A 21,808-nucleotide genomic window follows, 5' to 3' on the forward strand; every position below is an offset into this window, starting at 1 on the left:
TTGCAGATTTCTAGCTTCTGGGCATATGTCAGGTTTATTCGTGGCTTTACATCCCTTGAACTTCCCACCAGCTTCCGCTCGGCAATGGTGGGTGGTTTTTTGTGCGGTCTGTCAGCCATTATATCATACACACACAAAAAAGTGTAAGGAATTCCACTTTCACCATCAGCAGAGTGCTAACATGGATTCAACTGAAGTGGCGGGACAGTTGGGGAGCGTCAGCCAATCACCAGCGGGGATGCTCTGTGACGTAGGAGGATGAGTCGCACCGATCCGGTGCGGCGTTCAGAACCCAAACGATTCAAACTCGATGCGTGATAGCGGTCTTGGGGTGTGTGATAGCATGTATGGTTGTGCATTTGATGTGTGCATGATAGCAGATAAATGCGACAGCTGAACGCATGATAGCAGGGGGTTGAGTGTATATACCAAAGTGTAGGCCTATTTTTGTTTATGAGACTGCAAAAGAGACAAGCAACCCAATTCCTTGTTTTATTTGTGAAAAAATACAGCTTTAATTTACCTTGTCGTAGGAGAGGTTCATGAGTACTGTATATACCTGTATCAGTCAGGTTAATCTATACAGTTCATCAGATCATTATGACTGACGTTCCTTGAAAATGAGCTCACCCTTGTTTTGAAATGGGGAAATGTCTGATAAAATCCATCACATAATGATTTACCATATGTCACGTCAATTATAACATGGGTTCAAAGGGATATGTTTTTGGCCAAGCACTCACCCTACAAAATCTAAAAACAAGTTTCCAACTCACCTGAACTGGTAGTTATTTCACTTCACTTGCTTCTTACCCCAGAAAATAAGTCTTAAAAATTAGTTTCCAATTTCAGAGAGATTGATCCAGGAAAAATTTAAGTGTGTTGCCCTAAACAATGTCATGATAAAAGATGTACATAAGTGCAAATAAAAGCAAAATATGCAGTGTACATAAGACTTTAAAAAATGCAACAGTAGAATTCAAACAATATATTGTTCATATATTTTATTTCATCTTTGCAAATACAGATATCTGAAAGGATGAATGCAGTGATATCAGACATCTATGATCACTGCGAGTAATTATATTTTTATTCTGAAAAATGAGGCATCCTGGTGCACTGTGATTAGTGAAGTAAATTTATTAAACAAAATGTTGCAATGCCAGTTACAAAAGTAACAAAGCATGTAATTCATCCAGTTATCTTCTAAATGTGTTTTGATTGTAGTTCACAGAGAGAATTCATCTGATAACACATAAAAAAAAAAAAAATTTATGCCATCTATTAATAAATATGTGGGGTCAATTTCAATTTATTTTTTAATTTTAACTGTATAAGTCTCTCTCTCTCAAAAACCCATTCTTAAGTTTATGACACTGGTTTTTCCAACCACGGAGGTGCTGCCTGGGCAACTAGGGCAACACCCCTGGAACACCCCCATGCCCAAAATGGTAGCTCTTTAACTTCACTGCACTTCACTTGCTGCTTGAACTCCAGCAACACATAACTGTTCCATCACTGACACTAACACACCTGATAGTGACCATGTTCGTGGGAGGCCATCTTCAAACACATACACTCTCCTCATTAGCCTCTCACTCTCAACTCTCCACATGGCCAAATCACCTCAAAGTATTTATCCTAATGCCTTCTATCACATCCACACCACAATGATCCACCACTTCCTCATTTGTCAGTCTGTCCCTCATGTAACTCCACATGCTCCTCTCAAGTAACTCATTTCCACAATTCTCACTCTTGACATGTATTCTTCCAATAGGGTCCAAACTTTGCTTCCAAACTTTAGGGTGGGTATCACAATGCTATCATGCAGCGTCTTTTCTACTTCCATGCTCACTTTCCTATTTTATATCACTGCTTTCAGTGATCATTTATTGTAAGTAAAAATCTATCTATCTCAAGCCAGAGACCATAATCCTGTAAGGGGTGGCCATTTGTCTGTGAGTTAGTGGTTTTACAGGAAGAGACACTAACCCTCCACTAACCCACTTGTTGATGCATAAGGAACACATATGAGTTGTATATATGGTTACCATCCAGCATTGTAAATGATTTCCTGGCTTACAGGAAACCATTAGGACTGTCACTCATTGTAAACCCACCTGAAATGGAAAAGGGGAGAAATAGGAAGGGAGGAGGGCGGACACAGAAAAAGAATGATAAAGCTGAAAGAAGAAGTAGGCAGCACTACATCAAGTGAGTGGATGAGGGTCGCCATTATCTACCACAAATAAGTAAAAATGCAGTTGTGTGTATATATATATATATATATATATATATAAAGATCTACCCTTCCCTCTCCTCCACCCTTCTTTTCTTCCATCCTCTTCTGTCTTTCTTTCCTTCATTCTTTCCTCGTCCTTCTGCCTACGGGTGACTTTACACTCCCTCTTCTGTCTTTCTTTCCTTCATTCTTTCCTCTTCCTTCTGCCTGTGGGTGACTCTACACTGAGTGATGAACCAAATGGTTTTCTGTACACCAGGTAACCATTTACTACGCTGGGTGGTAACCATAAAGCCAAATTTTGGCACCTGGTGGTTTAGTGGGTATTTACGGCACTCCAGTCGGATTAAGCTGGTAAAGGTTTATATCTAAAGGATGGTTGGGATTTACTGCTCACTTAATGCCACTCAGGGATGAGTGAGGCTGGTCACTCTTATCTTAAATGTTAGGACCAACTTGCCTAGCCCCTGGCTCCTACACTTCTCATAAGGCAACGTAGGACTGGATGATGAATGAGTGAATGATGAAATATCTATCTATAACCAGGGGGCATAATCACGTAAAGGGTGGCCATTTGTCTTTTGAGTTTGTTGTTTTATGTTAGTATAAAAAATAACAAAACACTTTTATAAACACATACAAATTATTACATGTTCAGCCTAGTACACTTCTGGATTGGTAAAAGTAAAATCATATTTAAAACTATGTGCCATCGACCCACTGGAAAAAGTCGCACTGTTTTTTCTTCGGCAGTGGGCAGCAGTAGAACTCCCGACCATTATTAGCATTTTGCTTCAAGACTGTTCGGATGATGCTCACCTTCCCGTGACCACACAGCGGGTGATGTTCATCTCCCCACTAAAAAAGTTAAGGGTACTCTCAGTGTACATTTCTTTTTAACAACTACTTTATATGGATAAACAAAAACAAAATATATATACAATACAATATATAATAAATATTCAAAGAAGAATAAATTACAGTACCACACAGTAGTACAGTATATGATGTGTCTGATGGGGAATAATTATCAGGTGTAGATTTCAAAAGAGAATACAATATTTGAAACTCTAAGTCTCCTCACAGTAATGGGGGTGATCAAGTAGCAAGGCATAAAGTAAGGAGCTGGATGTATTCACATGTAAACATACAATAACTGGCTTTGGTGGTGTGCAGAGAATGCAATGCCAGGAAGTGTGACTGGCATGAATGAAGAACACTGTGATGCAGCTGAAGAATGGGATGATGGCTGGTGTCCTTGAACTGTATGTAGAGATGATTCAGCAAAGTGGACAGAGTGGAATGGATGACTGTGGGTGGACAAGGGGCCCTCCAAGACATAAAGTAACATGGTGGTAGGATGAGGGTGTACTAACTGCAGTTATGGAGACAAGAAGACTTTTCCTGGAATGGAAAAGGGGTAGTACCTTAAAGGAATACTTGGCTGCCAAGTACAGTATAAGGCTACAAAGGAGCTATACAGGGCAAACTCTGAGTCTCAAGAGACTTTTACAGGATAACCAAAGTAGTGTTGATGAAAGGAAGAACATGGTATTCATGGTGGCAAATCAGATGAAGAGGGAAAACTGGGATACCACAGATGAGCAGTTCATGAACAATGATGAAGAGAAGGTTGTGGTGGACAATATGGTCATTAAAGATGCCAAGAGAGAGCATTATAACCGATTGCTGAATGAGGAGTTTGACTGCACCAGGGAAGGTTTGTGGTCAATGGATCCAGTGTTTGGTCTTTGGCCTTTGATTGATGCTGCTACTGAGTGGGGAAATAGGCAGGATGCAGCTGGGAAAGGCAGCAGGTATTTCTGGGATGACTGCTGCAATGTTAAGGGCCTCAGTGATATAGGAATAGGTTTAATTAATAATTAGATACTTATGACTGTGTATAAGTGTGTCATCCCATATGACTGGCTGTAGAGTGTGATTGTAAATGTGCACAAGGGGAAAGGTGATGCCATGGATGGAGGAAATTACAGAGAGATAATACCTTTGGACCAAATAATGACGTTACTGAAGAGCATCCTAGAAAGTGTGATTAGGGAAACAGTGAATGTTGACAAGATGTAGTATGGGTTTATGCCAGGCAAAGGGACCAATGATGCCATATTTATTGTCTAACAGCTTCAAGAAAAATATACAGGCAAGAAAAGGAAGCTGAACTGTACTTTTGCTGATTTGGAGAAGATCTTTGACAGAGTCCCTAGAGAGGTGGTAAAGTGGACAATAAGAAAACTAGGCATCAAGAAGTGGCTGGTTAGACTGGTTATGGCTGTGTATGTGGGTGCTCACACCCAAGTGAAAGTGAATGGAGATTTGTGTGATAAGTTTTCCGTGAATGTTGGCATGAATGTTGGCATGCATCGGGTCAGTCATGAGCCCCTTATTGTTTGTCAAGGTGCTCAAAGCTCTCACGTGCCTTCAGAAATGGACTGCCATGGGAGATGTTGTAAGCTGATGATTTGGTGTTAAGTGGATAGAATGAAAGTGAGGTGGATGAAACATTCAGGAAATGGAGAGATGGAATGGGGCACTAGACTTTGAGATTACCCATATTTCACGGCATATTAGAGGCATTTTGTCACCTGAAATATACAATGAAAAGTCCCCTTGCATCTTCAAAGAAGAATGTCATGAGGTTAGACTGGAGATAGTTCTGGCTGTATTCAAAACAGCCACATCTACAGGTTCTTATCCTACAAACTGCCTATCACTGGTAGAAATTACAATAAAAATAATTAAACTACAACTATTGATAAATTGTGAAAACTAAGATGCACTTGAATATTTACTCTGAAGATTTATGAAAAACTTCAAGGACAACAACAACTCTTGTGTTTACACACTGACATTGCTGCCACCTGGTGTCTGCTGGTGAATATAACTGAAGGTCCTTGATGCAAACATGGATTTTTAGGAGGAACAAGTGTTTATAACTTTTTATTGGCCTTTATTTTTTGTCATTTTATATTCTCTTTGCATGAATCATGCCATTTACATGGTAATCAAATGACCTGAGGACATACCCAATCCTGTGCTTACCGTACATCCTACCACTGATGCCACCTGGTATCTGCTGGTGAATATAAATGAAAGCTCCTCAATGCAAACATGGCTTTTTAGGATGACCAGGTCCATGTAACTTTATATTGGCCTTTATTTTGTGTGTGTGTTTTCTTAATTCTCTCTGCATGAAACATGCCGATATAATACTTTACATGTAATCAAGTGGCTTAAGGACAAACCCAGCTGGGTCAAGCTCAACAGTGAAGAAGAAGGATGGACTGATGCAATTTCTGCTGTACATATGTATGACTGTGTTACAGAGTTTCACTTTTATAGAGCAGACTGACGAATAGTATCGAAAAGAAGTAGTGAGAGGTGAGTATGTACACTGAGCTCGCATAGTACTCGAGTGGATGGACAGTCCACGACCTCATGCACTGTGATTTCGCATACTGTAAATACATAATCCTAAGGAAAAAAAACAAACATATGGGCAGGACCCCTCAAACCTTGATATTTTTTTAACTTAGAGATATAATAAAGGGAAAATTTTTAAGGCATATACAGTACTACAGATATAGCTCAAATAAAAATATATGGTCAGTCACCTTAAAATCAGTAGACAACAGGCCCGATGGACTTAAATTGTAGGGGTTCCGAGGCGCGGCAAGACACTTACAGTGCCCCTGCCACGCTACGTGTTGAATGGTTGCCAGTGTTGTATTTTTCCAGACTTTGACAAAGAAATTTATGGTCTGTCGATTGTTATAATTCTTCCAGAATGCAGCAAGTCATTATGGTGGGGGTTGCAGGTATGCCAGGTGAAGCAGGTGAGTCAGGTGGGGCTGTGGAGGTGGTGGGGGAGGCAGCTGGTGAGTAAGGTGGGTCAGTGTAGGTGGAGGGGATGGCGGCAGGTGAGTCAGGGGAGGTGGTGAGGGGAGGATCCTCCTCGTTGCTACTGCTCACATTTTTGGCAATATCCTTCATCTCTTCTTGTTCGTCTGTTTCATTCCTCATCTTGTTATGGACATGTTTGCAGTATAACAACTTGGCATTTGCGAAATAACTCTTATTCAAGCGAATCCAAACGATATTAAAGAATCTGGGTATCTATTCTAACTTACCGTTACTGCCAAAAACATTATTGTTGAAGTCGTTATTGGCGAGATCTTACTGTAGAATCCTCTTGAGCACCATCCCCACAAGCCTCTAACGTCACAATGGGCATGTCATGCAGGGGAGGGGGGGTTGCGTAGTTCGGGAAAATAGCGGTTTTGGGCCACTCCTTGCCTCTGCCTCGCATATTGTGGGCTAAACTCACACATTCAGAGTTTTATGGTTATGCTTTTTGGTCATTCATGTACTATGCGATTTGCACATTGTGATCATGCGTACTGTGCGAGCCCACTGTATACTGTATAACAACCCGCTTAGTTCAACCTCAGTAAAGTGGACCTGGAGCGGTGGCATCTTTGTCATGGGTCTAGCCCCCGAGGCTGTCGAAGGGAAGAGGAGGACAGCATGGGGGCCAAACCACCCCAAACCCCCCTGGCCCCTCACAGGGTCCAAGTACCTGGTAGTGGCTTCAGTCGACCGGGCAAGTGCCACATCTCCCAACACAACACACACAACAACACCGTTTTTTCTATGCCGAGAAATGACTCTGTCACGAATTCGCACGATTCTGTATCTAAACAAACTCGTGACATTGAACTTTGGTGGGAAACCGCGAATTCTAGTGGAATTCCCAATAAGTATCACTCAGTCAACCACCCACACATTCATTCAATTGGGACGGTTTTCAGAACATTTCTCACTGTTTCATAAGTGATCGTCCTTGTGCGCGACATTGGCACTTTTGCTGAGTGAATTGTTGTGGGCATGCATTGCTCACATTTTTTCCATTGGTAGTTAGCGGGCGCGGCCGGCCCCAGCCCTTGCCTCGCAGTTTGAATTCAGCCAGACTTTGTGCACCGTGAGAGCAGGTCGTTCTTCAGCAAGTTCCTGAAATCTCCACTCAATGTGATACGGCGTAGAGGTTCAGCGTGGTGGCAGCATCCTTCCTACGTAACGACGCCCAGTTCATCCCGCCTAGCCCCCCTTTTCTGACCTGTGTTTTTCCTAGGCTTAAGAGTTTAGCCTTTGAGTGAGCGAGTGAGTGTGTTCTCCTTATTTTTAATTCATTTGAGACTCATGTAATGTCAATTTATTTCACTGTAATGAATAAATTTACAGTTCTTTTTCTTGAGCTTAATGTAATGTGAACTTGTGTTTTATTTCTCCACATTAAGCTTATCTTACTTGCCGCTCCTAGTTCGCATAAACGCTTTGTATTACTCATAACTGGTACTTAGGCCAGTCCTCTTGTACTAAGCTTTAATCCGTTGTGCCAGCCTGGAGTTAATGCACCGGCAAGAATCTGTTTATTATTATTAGCATTAGTTATTGATTGTCAGGGGTGGAGTCACTTTCTCTAGAAGCTAACAGTACTAACAAACAGCACGTGTGAATAATTATAATTCAAAGGTGACTACAGCGAGGAAGAAACGAGTTAATTATTGACTAAAGGTGCAACTAATAAATAATATCCAGAACCTACGCTACTGAACATAGACTTTGCTGGATCCCCCTGAAATATAGTTATTAAAGTATTGATTAATTAATAATAACTATATTTATAAAAGTATTGATTAGTATATTTATAAAATGGCGGGGAATCGTCCAGGGTGCGAATTGTTCTGAAGGGGAAGCATCGATGTTTTGATGGGGAATTGTCTGACGGCAAATTGTCTCGCAATCAGTATGGACACGGACTGTGTGATGGGCAGCATGGTGGACACAAGTGCAAGATTCAATTGTTAATAGAGTATTCGCGAATTTAAATTTTCGCAGGGGTTACAAGAACGTAACTACCGCGAAATATGCGGGATTACTGTATGTCATTGGATATCCTTGGTGTTAATTTTGTTTCAGTTAGGCATATTATTTGTGGTTCATTTTCCCTGACATAATCATTCATCTCTAGTAATTTAGATACCATTCCATCCACATTTGAGTACATCAACTTTATCATCTTGTTTATATACTTGTCATGACATGGTTTTACTACCTTCCCCCTTTTTTTTCCATCCTGTTTGTGTACCACTTTCGTACCTGCAATCCTATTACTTTGTAAAAAAATTTCTTCTTCTCCTCTTCTGATCTTCCCTCATTTTGTGTGTGTGTGTGTGTGTGTGTGTGTGTGTGTGTGTGCACGCGCGTGCGTGCGTGTGTATTTACCTATTTGTAGTATACAGGAATTGAGCAATGCTCGTGTTGTCCTGTCTCCATATCCACATTTATCTAGTCTACCTTTACCCACATGAATGTTTTTCTCCTGCACAACTTTTTCGTCTAAGACGTTCCAAATACAGTACTTATGTATTTACCTAATTTACCTAAGTGTGATACACACAAAATGTGCTATGCTCGTGGGTTCCAGTCGCAGTTTCTCAGTAAGTCAAATTTAGCTTTAAACTCGTTTACGTTTTTAGACTGGACAATCTTTTTGTCCAGGCTATTCCATTAGTCTATACTTCTGTAAGGAAAGCTACATTTCTTGATATCCTTCAAGCAGCTTGACTTTTTCAATTTCATTCCGTGTCCTCTCGTTGCTCTCTTATCCCATAAAAACAGATCTTCTTTGTCAATTTTATCTACTCCCACCATGGTCCTGAACACTGCAATCATGTTTCCCCTCTTTCTCCTTTCCTCTAAGGAAGGCAAATCCAGCTTTTCCAGCCTCTCTCTGTATGACAGATCTGCCAGACTGGGGACCATCTTGGTTGCTGTTCTTTGTATTCTCTCAATCTTGTTTATATCTTTCTTTTTGTGTGGGGACCACACTACCGCTACATATTCTAACCTTGGGCAGATCATGGCCACTATCAATTTTTTCATCTCATCCATATAATGAAATGCTACTCTTATGTTAGTCGAGTTTATAAGTCTCTCCAACTATCTTGTTAATGTGCTTTTCTGGTGACAAACTATCTTGGACCAGCACTCCCAAATCTTTCTCTTCTCTCATTTTTGTGATTAATTCATTACCCAACAAATAATTCTGTGATGGCCTCCTGGTACTTTTACCCATTTCCAATATTTTACACTTCTTTACATTAAATTTCATTTCCCACGTCCGGCTCCAATCATGTATCCTATCCAGATCCTCCTGCAGCATTTTACAATCCTCCTCAACCTCTGCCTTCCTCAAGATCTTTACATCATCAGCAAAACAGACTTGCATAACTTTTCACTCCATCTAACACATCATTTATGTAAATCAGGAACATTACTGGCACCAACACCGAGCCTTGAGGGACTCCATTTGTTACTTCCCTCCATCCAGACAACCTATCCTTTATTACTGTCCTCATTTGTCTGTCTCTCAAAAAGTCTCTCATCCCTTCCAGAAGTTTCCCCTTCAGTCCTCCTATATATTCTAGTTTCCACATTACTCTCTTATGAGGTACCTTGTCAAAGGCCTTCTCTAAGTCTAAGTACACACAATACACCCAGCCATCTCTCTCCTGTACCACGTCAATCGCTCTTGAGTAAAAGCTCAACAAGTTAGAAACACATGACCTTTCACTTCTGAATCCAAACTGACATTCAGCCAAAATATTCATCTCTTCCAGATATTTTATCCATCTGTCTTTCAGGATTCTCTCGCACAGTTTTGCGGCCATGCTGGTTATTTGCGGCCAAGCTGGTTAAAGACACTGGTCTATAATTCAGGGGTTCTTCCTTGTTTCCTCCCTTATAAACTGGTACCATATTTGCCCTCTTCCATTCTTGTGGCACTTTCCCCTCTGCCAGAGAACATACAATTAAACTGTGAATTTTATCCGCCAGTTGTTCTCTGCATTCCTTCAGTACCCAATTAGAAATTCCATCAGGTCCTAAGGCTTTCCTTACATCTTGAGTTTCCAGTAATTTATACATTTCCTGTACCTCCACTTTTATATCTTTTATCACCAGTACATTTCTAATCACTCCCTCCCCTTCCACAAACTCTTTTTCATTAGTGAAAACCGATTGGAAACATTTGTTCATTATTTCAGCTTGCATTGCTGCATCTTTATAGACCTCTCCCTTTACTTTCAGTTTGGTGATTCCTTCCTTTTGTTTCAGTTTGCCATTACCAATCTATAAAACAGTTTGGGTTCATCATTGCATTTGTCTATTATACCTTTTTCAAAATTCCTTTCTTCTTCTCTATGTATTCTTGTGTATTCATTTCTAATTCTTTTATATTCTTCCTTTGTTCTGTTGTTACCTCTCTTTCTCCAGTTGTTCCATCCCTTATCTCTCTCTTTTTTTGCTATCATACACCTTCTATTAAACCAATCCATTTTCCTGTTTTCTTTCCCTCTTACTCTTGGTACAAATTTTTCCACTCCCAAATTATAAAGGTCTAGAAAGATATCCCACTTCCTCTGTATCTCTCTCGTTTCTCTGAATTTTCTCCAATCCGCATTTTCAAAAAAGTTTCTCAGTCCTGTAAAATTTGCTTTCCCAAAGTTGTATCTTCCCTGTCTATGAAGCTCGTCTCTTGGCTCGACGTTCCCTATTATCATCTGGAACTCAATGACCACATGATCCCCTTTCTCTGTCTGTCTGTCTGTCTCTCATGTGTGTGTGTGTGTGTGTGTGTGTATTTACCTAGTTGTGATATACAGGAAGTAGCTACTCTCGTGGGGTCCCGTCTCTTTTTCTCGTTAAGTCAAATTTTGCTTTGAACTTGTTTAAGTTTTTAGACTGGACGATCACTTTGTCTAGGCTGTTCCACAGGTCTATGCATCTATATGAAAAGCTATATTTCTTGATATCCTTCAAACAACTTGGCTTTTTCAGTTTCATTCCATGTCCTCTTGTTAATCTCCCATCCCATACAAACAGATCATTTTTATCAATTTTATCTATTCCCATCATGGCCCTGAACACTGCAATCATGTCGCCCCATGCTCTCCTTTCTTTTAGTGTAGGCAGGTCCAGCTTTTCCAGCCTCTCTCTATGTGAGAGATCTGCCAGGCTGGGGACCATCTTGGTTGCTGTTCTTTGTATTCTCTCGATTTTATTTATGTCTTTCTTCTTGTGTGGGGACCACACTACTGCCGCGTATTCCAACCTGGGGCAGATCATGGTCACTCTCAATTTTTTCATCATTTCCTCATCCATGTAATGGAATGCCACTCGTATGTTAGTCAAGAGATTGTACGTCTCTCTAACTATCTTGTTAATGTGTTTTTCTGGTGACAAACTATCCTGGACCAGCACTCCCAAATCTCTCTCTTCTCACTTTTTTTATTGGTTCATTACCCATCATATAATTCAGTGATGGCCTCTTGATACTCTTACCCATTTCCAATATCTTACATTTTTTTGCATTAAATTTCATTTCCCACATCTGGCTCCACTCTTGGATCCTATTCAGGTCTTCCTGCAGCATTTTACGTTTTCCTCAACTTCTACTCTCCTCAAGATCTTTGCATCATCAACAAACAGACTTGCGTAACTGTTCACTCCACCTACCGTATCATTTACATAAATCAGGAACATTACTGGCGCTAACACCGAGCCCTGTGGGACTCCACTTGTTACTTCCCTCCATCTGGACATCTTGTCCTTTATTACTGTCCTCATTTGTCTGTCTTGTCACACATCCGCTCCTGGACGTTTCCCTTCAGTCCTCCTTTGTGTTCCAATTTCCACATTAGTCACTTGTGGGGTACCTTGTCAAAGGCTTTCTCCAGATCTAGATGCACACAATTCACCCATCTGTCTCTCTCCTGTAACATGTCAATCACTCTTGAGTAAAAGATCTGCAAGTTGGAAACACATGACCTTCCACTTCTGATTCCAAACTGGCTCTCAGCTAATATGTTCGTCTCCTCCAGATATTTTATCCATCTGTCTTTCAGGATTCCCTAGCACAATTTTGCAACTACGCTGGTCAAGGACACTGGTCTATAATTCAGGGGTTCTTCCTTGTTTCCTCCCTTATAAATTGGTACCACACTAGCCCTCTTCCATTCATGAGGCACTTTCCCTTCTTCCAGAGAACACACAATTAAATCGTGAATCTTATCTGCCGATTGTTCTCTGCATTCTTTCAGTACCCAGGTAGAGATTCCATCCAGTCCTGGGGTTTTCCTTACATCCTGAGTTTCCAGTAATTTATACACTTCCTGCACTTCAACTTTTATGTCTTTTATCACTACATTTCTAGTCACACCCTGCCCCTCCACAAAGTCCCTTTCTTTAGTGAAAACCAATTGGAAACATTTGTTCATTATTTCGGCTTGCATTGCCGCGTCTTTATAGACCTCTCCTTCTACTTTCAGTTGGGTGATTCCTTCCTTTTGTTTCAATTTGCCATTAACAAATCTATAAAACAATTTGGATTCATCCTTACATTTGTCAATTAAACCTTTTTCAAAGTTTCTCTCTTCCTCTCTGCATAAACTTGTACGGTATATTCATATCTAGTTCTTATATATTCTTCCTTTGATTTATTATTACCTCTCTTTCTCCATTTGTTCCATGCCATGTCCTTTTCTTTTTTTGCTCTCATGCACCTTCTGTTAAACCAATCCTTTTTCCTGTTTTCTTTTCCACTTACGCTTGGAACGTGTTTCTCGACTCCCGAATTACAGAGATCTAGAAAGATATCCCACTTCCTCTACGTCTCTCTTGTTTCTTTGAATTTTCTCCATTCCACATTTTCGAAAAATTTCCTCAATCCTGTAAAGTTTGCTTTCCCATAGTTGTATCTTCCCTGTCTGCAAAACTCATCTCTTGGCACCACGTTCCTTTTTATCATCTGGAACTCAATAACCACACGATCACTTTTTCCTATAGGACACTGATATTTTAAATTTTCAACTACATCAGGTTCTTTAGTTAAAGTAAATCTAATCTTGCTGGTGTGTCATCTCCTCTGAATCTAGTCTCCTCTTTGACCCATTGGGTCAGTACATTACTCATTGCAATATCTAACAATATAGTGCCCCATGAATCTTCATTGCTTCCCGAGTCCCATTCCTCCCAGTTCACCTCTTTACAGTTGAAATCCTCCATCATAATTATGTTATTGCTTCTCTCAATCAGTTTCTTGAGATAGATAACCATATCTGACAACATCTCCTGATATTCATCGTCCTTCCATGCCTTTGTCTTAGGGGGAACGTATACCACTGCAATGTCTCTCTTGCCATTCTCTTCGGTTTCTAGTTTCATATTTATCGCTTCAGCCTTACCCTTTCCCGGTTCCACATTTTCCACACTGATGATGTTCTTCACTGCTATCATCACTCCTCCCATTTTTTCTTTTCTGTCTCTTCTCCACAGTTTGTATTTACCATATCCCATATGGATGTCAATATCCTCTCTTAACTTGGTCTCTATAAAGCACATGATATCTGGTTCGTGAACCCTCAAGTAATCATTGATTTCTAGGCTTGCCGATATTAAACCGTCAACATTAGTATACTGTATGACACTTTCCAACTTTTTTCACCGATCTTTATTTCCTCTTCTCTCTCTCTCTCCGTCGGTACCACTTCCTCAATTTCTGATCCATAACTCTCCAATAAAACACTGTCTTCTCTTCCTCAGTTTTCTGTTCGTTTTTTGCCTTGTGAGTGTGTGTGTGTGTGTGTGTGTGTGTGTGTGTGGAAATCATCTCTCTCTCTCTCTCTCTCTCAAACTACGATAAATTACCTTACTCAATCCCAAGGAACCATACATTATTATACAATTTACCCATAACTCTCTCTCTCTATCCAAGAGAGGATGGAGGGAGTGGAGCAGGAAAGACAAGAGGGATGTTATTCATTCATTCCAAGGGACGAAGGGACGCACATTGTGCCATTTCTGTGTTTTATTCTCTCTCTCTCTCTCTCTCCGACAGAGGAGGGAGGGAATGGACAGAGAGAGAGAGAAGAGGGACGGCTGTCACGCCTTATTTCCTCGTTCGCAAAGGACCACGCTGTGTCTGTCATCCTTCTATTTACTCTCTCTCTCTCTCTCTCTCTCTCTCTCTCAGAAAAATGCCCATTATCTCTCTCTCTCTCTCTCAAAAAAAATGCCCTCTCTCTCTCTCTCAAAAAAAAAAAAATCCCCTCTCTCTCTCTCTCTCTCTCTTTCTCTCTCTCTTTCACAGAAAAATGCCCTTTATCTCTGTAAGGGGAGCAAATGATGAGGTGAAAGAGAGAGAAATTGTCAAGGTGCTTGAAGTTGCGAAAGTTGATGTATGCGGAATAACTGAAATGAAATGGAGAGGTGAGAGTGTGAGAGAATGGGAGTATGGATGAGGTATATGTGCAGGAGTGGGTGAGAATGAGAGGGCAAAAGAAGAAGTATGTATAGTTGTGAGTAAAAGATGGAAGAAGAGCATAAAAGAGTATGGATCTGTTGGGTCAAGGATTGTGTGGGTAAGATTGAAAGTTGGAATACAAATGTGGGCGATTGTGTGTGTGTATGCGCCAACGCAAGATCGTGCAAGCAGAATGAGAGAAGAGTTCTGGACAAATGTGGAAGTGTGCATGGAAAAATTTGGAAGGAATGAGAGAGTGTTTTTGATCAGAGATATGAATGGTAAAGTAGGGAATGTGATGGTGGATGGAATAGTTGGTGAGTGAGATGTGCCTGCTGAGATAGATGAGAATGGCAGTGCATTAGTGGACATTTGTGCTGGGAGGGGGTTGGTGATAGCCAATACCCTCTTCAGGCACAAAATGATCCACAGGTATACATGGTGAGTGATGAGAAGGGTCGGTGGTGAACTGAAGGAAAGGAAGGCAATGATTGATTATGTGTGTGTGGATGAAAGGATGTGAAAATGTGTAATGGATACAAGAGCTTACAGAGGTTGGGAGAGTGGACTTTCTGACCACTACTTGGTGGTGGCCAGAATCAAGGTCCAATTAGAATAGAGAAATAGAAAAAGGGAAGGAGTATTTGTAAGAAGAATGGAAAGGTTGCAAGAGGATGAGAAAAAGGCAGAATATAAGAGAGAAGTGGAGGAACGATTGGGCAAATATGAATTGGAGCAGATGGGGGATGTGGAAGGTGTGTGCAAGATATTTACAGAAGAAATATGTGCAGCATGTGATGTGGTGTGTGGGATGAAGAAAAGACAGAGGAGTGTGCAAGGAACAGCGTGGTGGAATGAAGAGGTGAGACAGGCTGTGGCACAAAAGAAGAAAGCATACAATGAATGGATGAGAAATAAGGGCATGGAAGAAGTTGAGAGACGGAAGAGAGAGTTAAATGTAGAAAGAGAGAGGTGAAAAGATTAGTAAGAGAGAGTAAGAAGAGAGCGGATGAGGAATTTGGAAGGAACTTGAGTGTAAAGTGAAGGGACTGTAAGAAAATGATCTGGAAAGAGGTGAAAAGAGTAAGACAGGGGAGTGAAAGATAAAAATGGTAGATTACTGGTGGAGAAGGGAGAAAAAGTGAGCAGATGGAGAGAACACTTTAAGAAATTGTTGAACATATAGGACTGAAGTAATGCGAGTATAAGCGGCTGGGGAATGGCTGGGAGAAGGAGGGAGGTGAGAAGAGAGGAAGAAATCAGTAGGATAGAAGTTGTGGAAGCAGTGAAGAAAGTTAAACTGGGGAAAGCCCCAGGAATTGATGGCATGTGGGGTGAAATGCTGAAGTATGGGGGAGAGATAGTAGTAGAATGGATATGGAAAATGTGCAGATTGGCCTGGGAGGAAGGTAGAGTCCCGGAGGATTGGAAGTCGGGTATAATTATTCCCTTGTACAAAGGAAAAGGGGAAAAAGAAGTGTGTGGTAATCATAGGGGCATCTGTCTTCTTAGTATAATAGGAAAAGTGTATGGTAGGATACTTATTGACAGAGCTAGAGAAAGAACAGAGGAATTAGTTGGAGAAGAACGGGGAGGCTTTAGGAAGGGAAGAGGTTGTGTAGATCAGATATTCATTCTTAGATCTTTACTGGAAAAGTTTCTAGAGAAGGGAAAGAAGTTGTATGCGGCTTTCATGGATTTGGAGAAAGCATATGACAGGGTGGATAGACAAGGATTGTGGAAAGTATTAAGAATATATGGAGTAGATGGGAAGTTGTTGAATGCTGTGAAAAGTATGTATGATGGTGCTAAGGCTGCAGTGTGTGTGGATGGTGAACCGGGTGAATTTTTCTCTTTGAAGGTTGAGTTGAAACAGGGATGTGTCATGTCTCCATGGTCGTTCAATCTGTACATGGATGGGGTAATAAAAGAGGTACAAGGTAGGGTTGTGGATGTTGGAGTGGCTCTGGTGAGAGAGGGTAGTGTTTGGAAACTCCCTGTACTGTTGTTTGCAGATGATACTGTGTTGTTGAGTGAAGACGAAGGAGAGCTGCAAGGTTTGGTGGATGAGTTTGGGAGAGTGTGTACGAAACGGAATCTAAAGGTGAATGTAGGGAAGAGTAAAGTGATGGTCTTTGAGAGAGGTGAAGTCAGTGAATGTACAGCGAGGTTGGATGGTGAGGAACTGGAAAATGTGAGTACGTTTAAGTACGTACTTGGGTAATGTGATGAGTAAGGATGGAGGTTTGGAGGGTGAAGTGCTTGAAAGGGTACAGCAGGGAAGAAAGGTTGCTGGTTCCTTGAAAGCAGTGATAAGAAGCAGGGAAGTGAGCATGGAAGTGAAAAAGTTACTACATGACAGTATTGTGATACCAACTCTAACGTATGGTAGTGAAGCTTGGACGTTGCTGGAAGGACACAAGTCAAGAGTGAGACCAGTGGAAATGAGTTATTTATGAGGAGCCTGTGGAGTCACATGGAGAGACAAGCTGACGAATGAGGATATAAAGGAGCGTTGTGGTGTGGACGTGGAGGTGATAGGAAGCGTTATGAGGAATACACTGAGGTGGTATGGCCATGTGGAGAGGATGGAGGGTGAAAGACTGATGAAGAGAATGTATGTGAGTGAGGTGGAGGGGGGAAGAGGGAGGGGGAGGCTGAGGATGAGATGGAGAGGTATATGAGAGAGGGGGGGGGTGTGAGTTGGGAGCAGGGCAGTGAAATGGCAGGGGACAAAGCGACATGGAGGCGATTTGTTTGTGGCCACCCCGAATGGGATTGAGGCGTCTGGCAATAGATAGATAGACAGATCTCTCTATCTCTCTCTCCCTCTCTCTTTCTCTCTCTCTCTCTCCCTCTCCCTCTCTCTCTCTCACAAAAATGCCCTTTATCTCTCTCTCTTCCATGTGTGTGTGTGTGTGTGTGTGTGTGTACAGATCCCCTTGCGCCTGATGTGGGGTTGGCGGGGTCACGGGAGGAAAATGAGGAAAATTTACATGCGCACTCCATGGTGTGCACATGTGCATATTCTGAGCGCATATGGGAAAGTGGGGCAGTGCATGGGTGGTATCGAGAGTTGCCACCTGCCCCTATTTCTCATGCAAATTTCAGCCACCTACTCCTCGTGACGCAGTTTTGGTATGCCTTTGAAAAGCGTGCTCATTTGAGGCCTATCGCTTTCAACTCTGATGAGTCCCAAATGATGCCTATCGCTCTCAATGGGTTAAGCTGGCTGGACGAATTTTGTACTGAGAAATGTATGACAAGGGTTCGGCACCTTTGTTAAACTTGACTGTTGTCTTATTGACTCTGTGGGACAGGTAAATGTGAAGCTACATGTGGACAAGTGTAATTATCAAGTTGAGCCAGGATTCTGGGGGCTTGAATGGTGTGGTATGCAACCCATTTCACTGGACAAACTATTGATTAGCTCTTGTATTATCATATTCTTTTCTTTCCCTGGGTATCTGCACATTACCTCAATGCCCTGGCAGGTGGAAAAAAGAGGGGCAACAACAATGAGGAGGAGGAGGAGGAGAAGCACACAAGGTACACGGAGAGAGTTTCTGGAAGATTTTGCTTATGTATGGTGTGAAGGGAAAGCTGATGAATGCTGTTAAGAGTTATTATGGTAGCGAAGCTTGTGTAATAGTAGGCGGTTGTCTATGAAAATGGTTTAACATCAGTGTTGGACAATGATGTGTGATGTCCCCATAGCTGTTAAATATTAATCGGGATGATGTTATGAGAGATGTAGAAACTTGAGTTATGAAGAGAAGGATGAAAGCAGTACTAAATAGTGAATGGTGCAGTATTTCAAACCAGCTGCTGGCTGGTACTGAACAGGAGCATTACAGACTAGTGCAAAGTTTTGCTCATGTCATTATTAGAGTCTGACACGAGAAAACATGCTGAAGCTGGAAGTGCGGTTTTCCAAACCAGTTGTTTTAACCCCTTTGTCTATAAACAAATGAAATTGAAAGTGAAAAGCCACATCATCTAGGGAAAGCCCTCAGGTGTCCTTATGGCTACTCCTATGGGTCTGATGTGCTTAGTATTATCCTACTTTCCTAATTTCATAAAAATTATATTACTGAAGTCAAACATATGGTTCACTCATGATGCAAAACTTAACTGAGTTAACTTACCATAAAGAAGTTGCACTGATTGGAGGCTGGCTTGCTGCAAGTGTAAAATATCCTCCCCTTATTTTCATTGTCTTTCACTACCCTGCACTTCTTGGCAGCAGCTCTGTGGCCAACACACAACACTATTCCACTTTGCAAGCCATGCCCCTTGTCATCTGCTGGACCAAGAACATACACGGAAACTTTAGCTTTCTTAAACACATGAAACTTTAGCTTTCTTAAATACAATTTGTTTTGGTGGGGGAGCTCACCATCCACTCACTTGATGTAGTGTTGCTCTTGGGTGCCTGCCCATTCCTCTCCTCCTCCTTTCCATCCTTCCTCTTCTGTCTTTCCTTTTTTCATTCTTTCCTCTTCCTTCTGTTCACGAGTGACTCTACACTGAGTGACAAGCCAAATGGTTTCCTGTACACTTAACCAAATTATGGCAGCTGGTGATTTGGTGGGCAATTAAGGTGTTCCAATCGGAGTGAGACAGTGCCGGTTTATATCCAAGGGATGATTGGGATTTATTGTTCTCATAATGCCACTCACAGATGAGTGAGGCTGGTCACTCTCAACTTAAATGTCAGGACCAACATGACTAGCCCCGGGCTCCAATGCTCATGGGGCAACACTAGATTAGATGATGAATGAATGAATGAAAAATACAATTTGTTAGTCATCATGACCACCACTATAATCATCATTCTAAGATCCTTTCCACTAAAAATGAGGTGAGCAGGATCCAAAAACAAGGAAGGTAAATAATAAGTTTATGGAAACTATAGAGTACTCAGTGAAGCAGACGGCATATCCATTTACTCCATCTCACTGGTATGTAGTAACGATCATTATCCACTTACTTGACGTAGTGCTGCCCACTTCTTAGGTGGCTACACTCAGTGACAAACCTAATGGTTTCCTGCAACCCAGGAAGCCATTTACTGGGTGGTAACCATGTAATCAAATAACAGGGTGATGTGGAACCTACTACAGTGTCCCTGTTAACTGAGTGGAGAGAACAAATGTGGCATCCATCCAGGAACCAAACCTCCACACATCTCCCTGCACCTTACCATAACAAGGTGCTGTCCACAAGAGAACATAAGTATACTGCATGGGTCAACCCTGCAGGGCAACTGTTTGCCTACTGTAGATGGGTGTGCTCGACCAGACAGACCCAGGGTTGACTTTATACCACTACTACATCTCACAAACATATATTCAAAAGAAAACTGTTCTTTACAAGACTGGATTGCTCTCACAACAAATGTGGGGCAAAAGAAACCATTCTCTCAACAGCCAAGTTAATAAAAATGAGGAAGCAAAGTCATGTGCATCATCATTAGTTCCTAGTCTCTGTCAGCAGTTCTATTTCCTCAGTTTCCATTTCCCAATTACGAATATATTCACTAACATTATCGATCATCTTTTTCTTGACCTTCCACGCCTCATTCCACCCTCAAACTCACACACATACACACCGTCATTTCACTACCCTATTCTTGAACATTCTTTCTAGGGTATCGTACCCAATGGGTACCAATACTGTACACTTACATGGTTGACTACCATTGATCCTGAAAGGTACTACCATAAGAGTGATATGTGGCCCAGAGCTTGGTAACCAGTTGCACATTCATCATTCTTTGGCAAAAATTCAAAAACAAGTACACAAAGTTTGAGATTACTCAAACCATTTTAAATCTTATTGTATATGCAGCACAATTATTAAAATATTTTTTCCCTCAATTTCCTGCAACATGAGGAAAGCTATTAGCTTGTCTTGGCATTTTCTTAAGCTTGCAATCCAAACAAAACCATCAACTGTATCATAGCTAGCCCCAGTACATGCACTCCTTGTGAAGAAGCTGAATGTCATTTTTATTTGGCATAATTTTATCAACAAACTCCTTACTGCACATCATTCACCAATCTAAAAAATTTTATTGTATCCAACCCACATATAGTACAGTATATATCTTGTTTCCACAGCTCCCACTCTCAACTCTCCAAATTTGTACCATACCACATGTACGAGTATTAAGAAACAGAGAGAATGCACAAGATGAATAACAACTGCATTGAATACTGTGAGGGTTTAAAAAATGAAATGGCTACTTAGATCAAAAATTCATCTTAAAAATTCTCATTTTAATGCACATGATACAAGAACACTATACTGCCATTCTGGATCTGGCAAAAGCTTACGTTAAATCTGGCTAAGATGCTTTAAGGTAAGTGCTGAAATTTTGGAGTCATAGTGTAGGTTTTCTACATAGGAACTAGCACCTGTGCAATACTGAAAGGGAACCTGAGCAATAATAATAAAAGAAGGTGTTTGTAAGAGAAACCAAAACAAGAATAGCATATGGAGGGATGCATATAACAAGAGCACTCTGATAACGTATACTGTCAAGACAGCACCATCCCCTTTGTAATACTGACCTTTGACCTTTTATATTCAAAATTTCATCACTTGTTCCTCAACCGTGTCTCAGTGGGTTAGTGCACTCCGCTCTGACCAAAGGGTCAGAGGATTGAATCCACCCAAGGGTCTTTGGTAGACATCAGGAAGGGCATCCGGTCATAAAATGCTACACACTCCAATCAAAAGTCCTCTACCCAGGGGCAACTCCTTAGCCCTTCGGGGATACCTGGTGTAAAACCCTTTTTTTTTTTCTTTTTTTTTTTCTTTTTCTTTTTTTTTTAATCACTTGTTCCTCTGACAGTCCATAAACTTAATTCCATATCACGTGCAATTCCATCCTGTATTTTTTCCATAACACTGTTAACCTGCAAGTGTATTAGTAAGAACATATAATATACTCACTTTGAAGCACATTGCTCAAGGTTTGGTATGTATGGTAATTCCTCGATTATTTCATGTACTGTATACAGTATCATCATCATCATCATCATCATCATCATCATCATCCGGACCTCCTTTCCCACCCAAGGGCAGGGTGAGGAGTAGCAATGTCCAGATAGCACAAACTTGCCCAATTCAAATAGGCCACACTTCCATTCACTCATCATTCAAGCCCCCGGAAT

General features: G+C 41.2%; 1 protein-coding gene across 1 annotated transcript in view; it reads right to left on the bottom strand.

Annotated features, from left to right (window-relative positions):
• Positions 1-2,923: 2,923 nt before the first annotated feature.
• Positions 2,924-21,808, bottom strand: part of LOC145399737 (uncharacterized) — a 342,222-nt gene continuing 323,337 nt past the window's right edge. Inside the window, exons 11-12 of the mRNA XM_080272285.1 lie at positions 18,773-18,964; positions 2,924-3,103 (exon numbers count right to left, since the gene is read on the bottom strand). Of these exons, the coding sequence (XP_080128411.1) occupies positions 2,948-3,103; positions 18,773-18,964 (348 nt within the window). The 3' untranslated portion in view covers positions 2,924-2,947. The remainder of the gene's footprint in view (positions 3,104-18,772; positions 18,965-21,808) is intronic.

Source organism: Coenobita brevimanus, chromosome 50 (genome assembly GCF_032717465.1).
Source record: "Coenobita brevimanus isolate Jiangsu-jjx chromosome 50, ASM3271746v2, whole genome shotgun sequence".
Taxonomy (NCBI): Eukaryota; Metazoa; Arthropoda; class Malacostraca; order Decapoda; family Coenobitidae; genus Coenobita; species Coenobita brevimanus.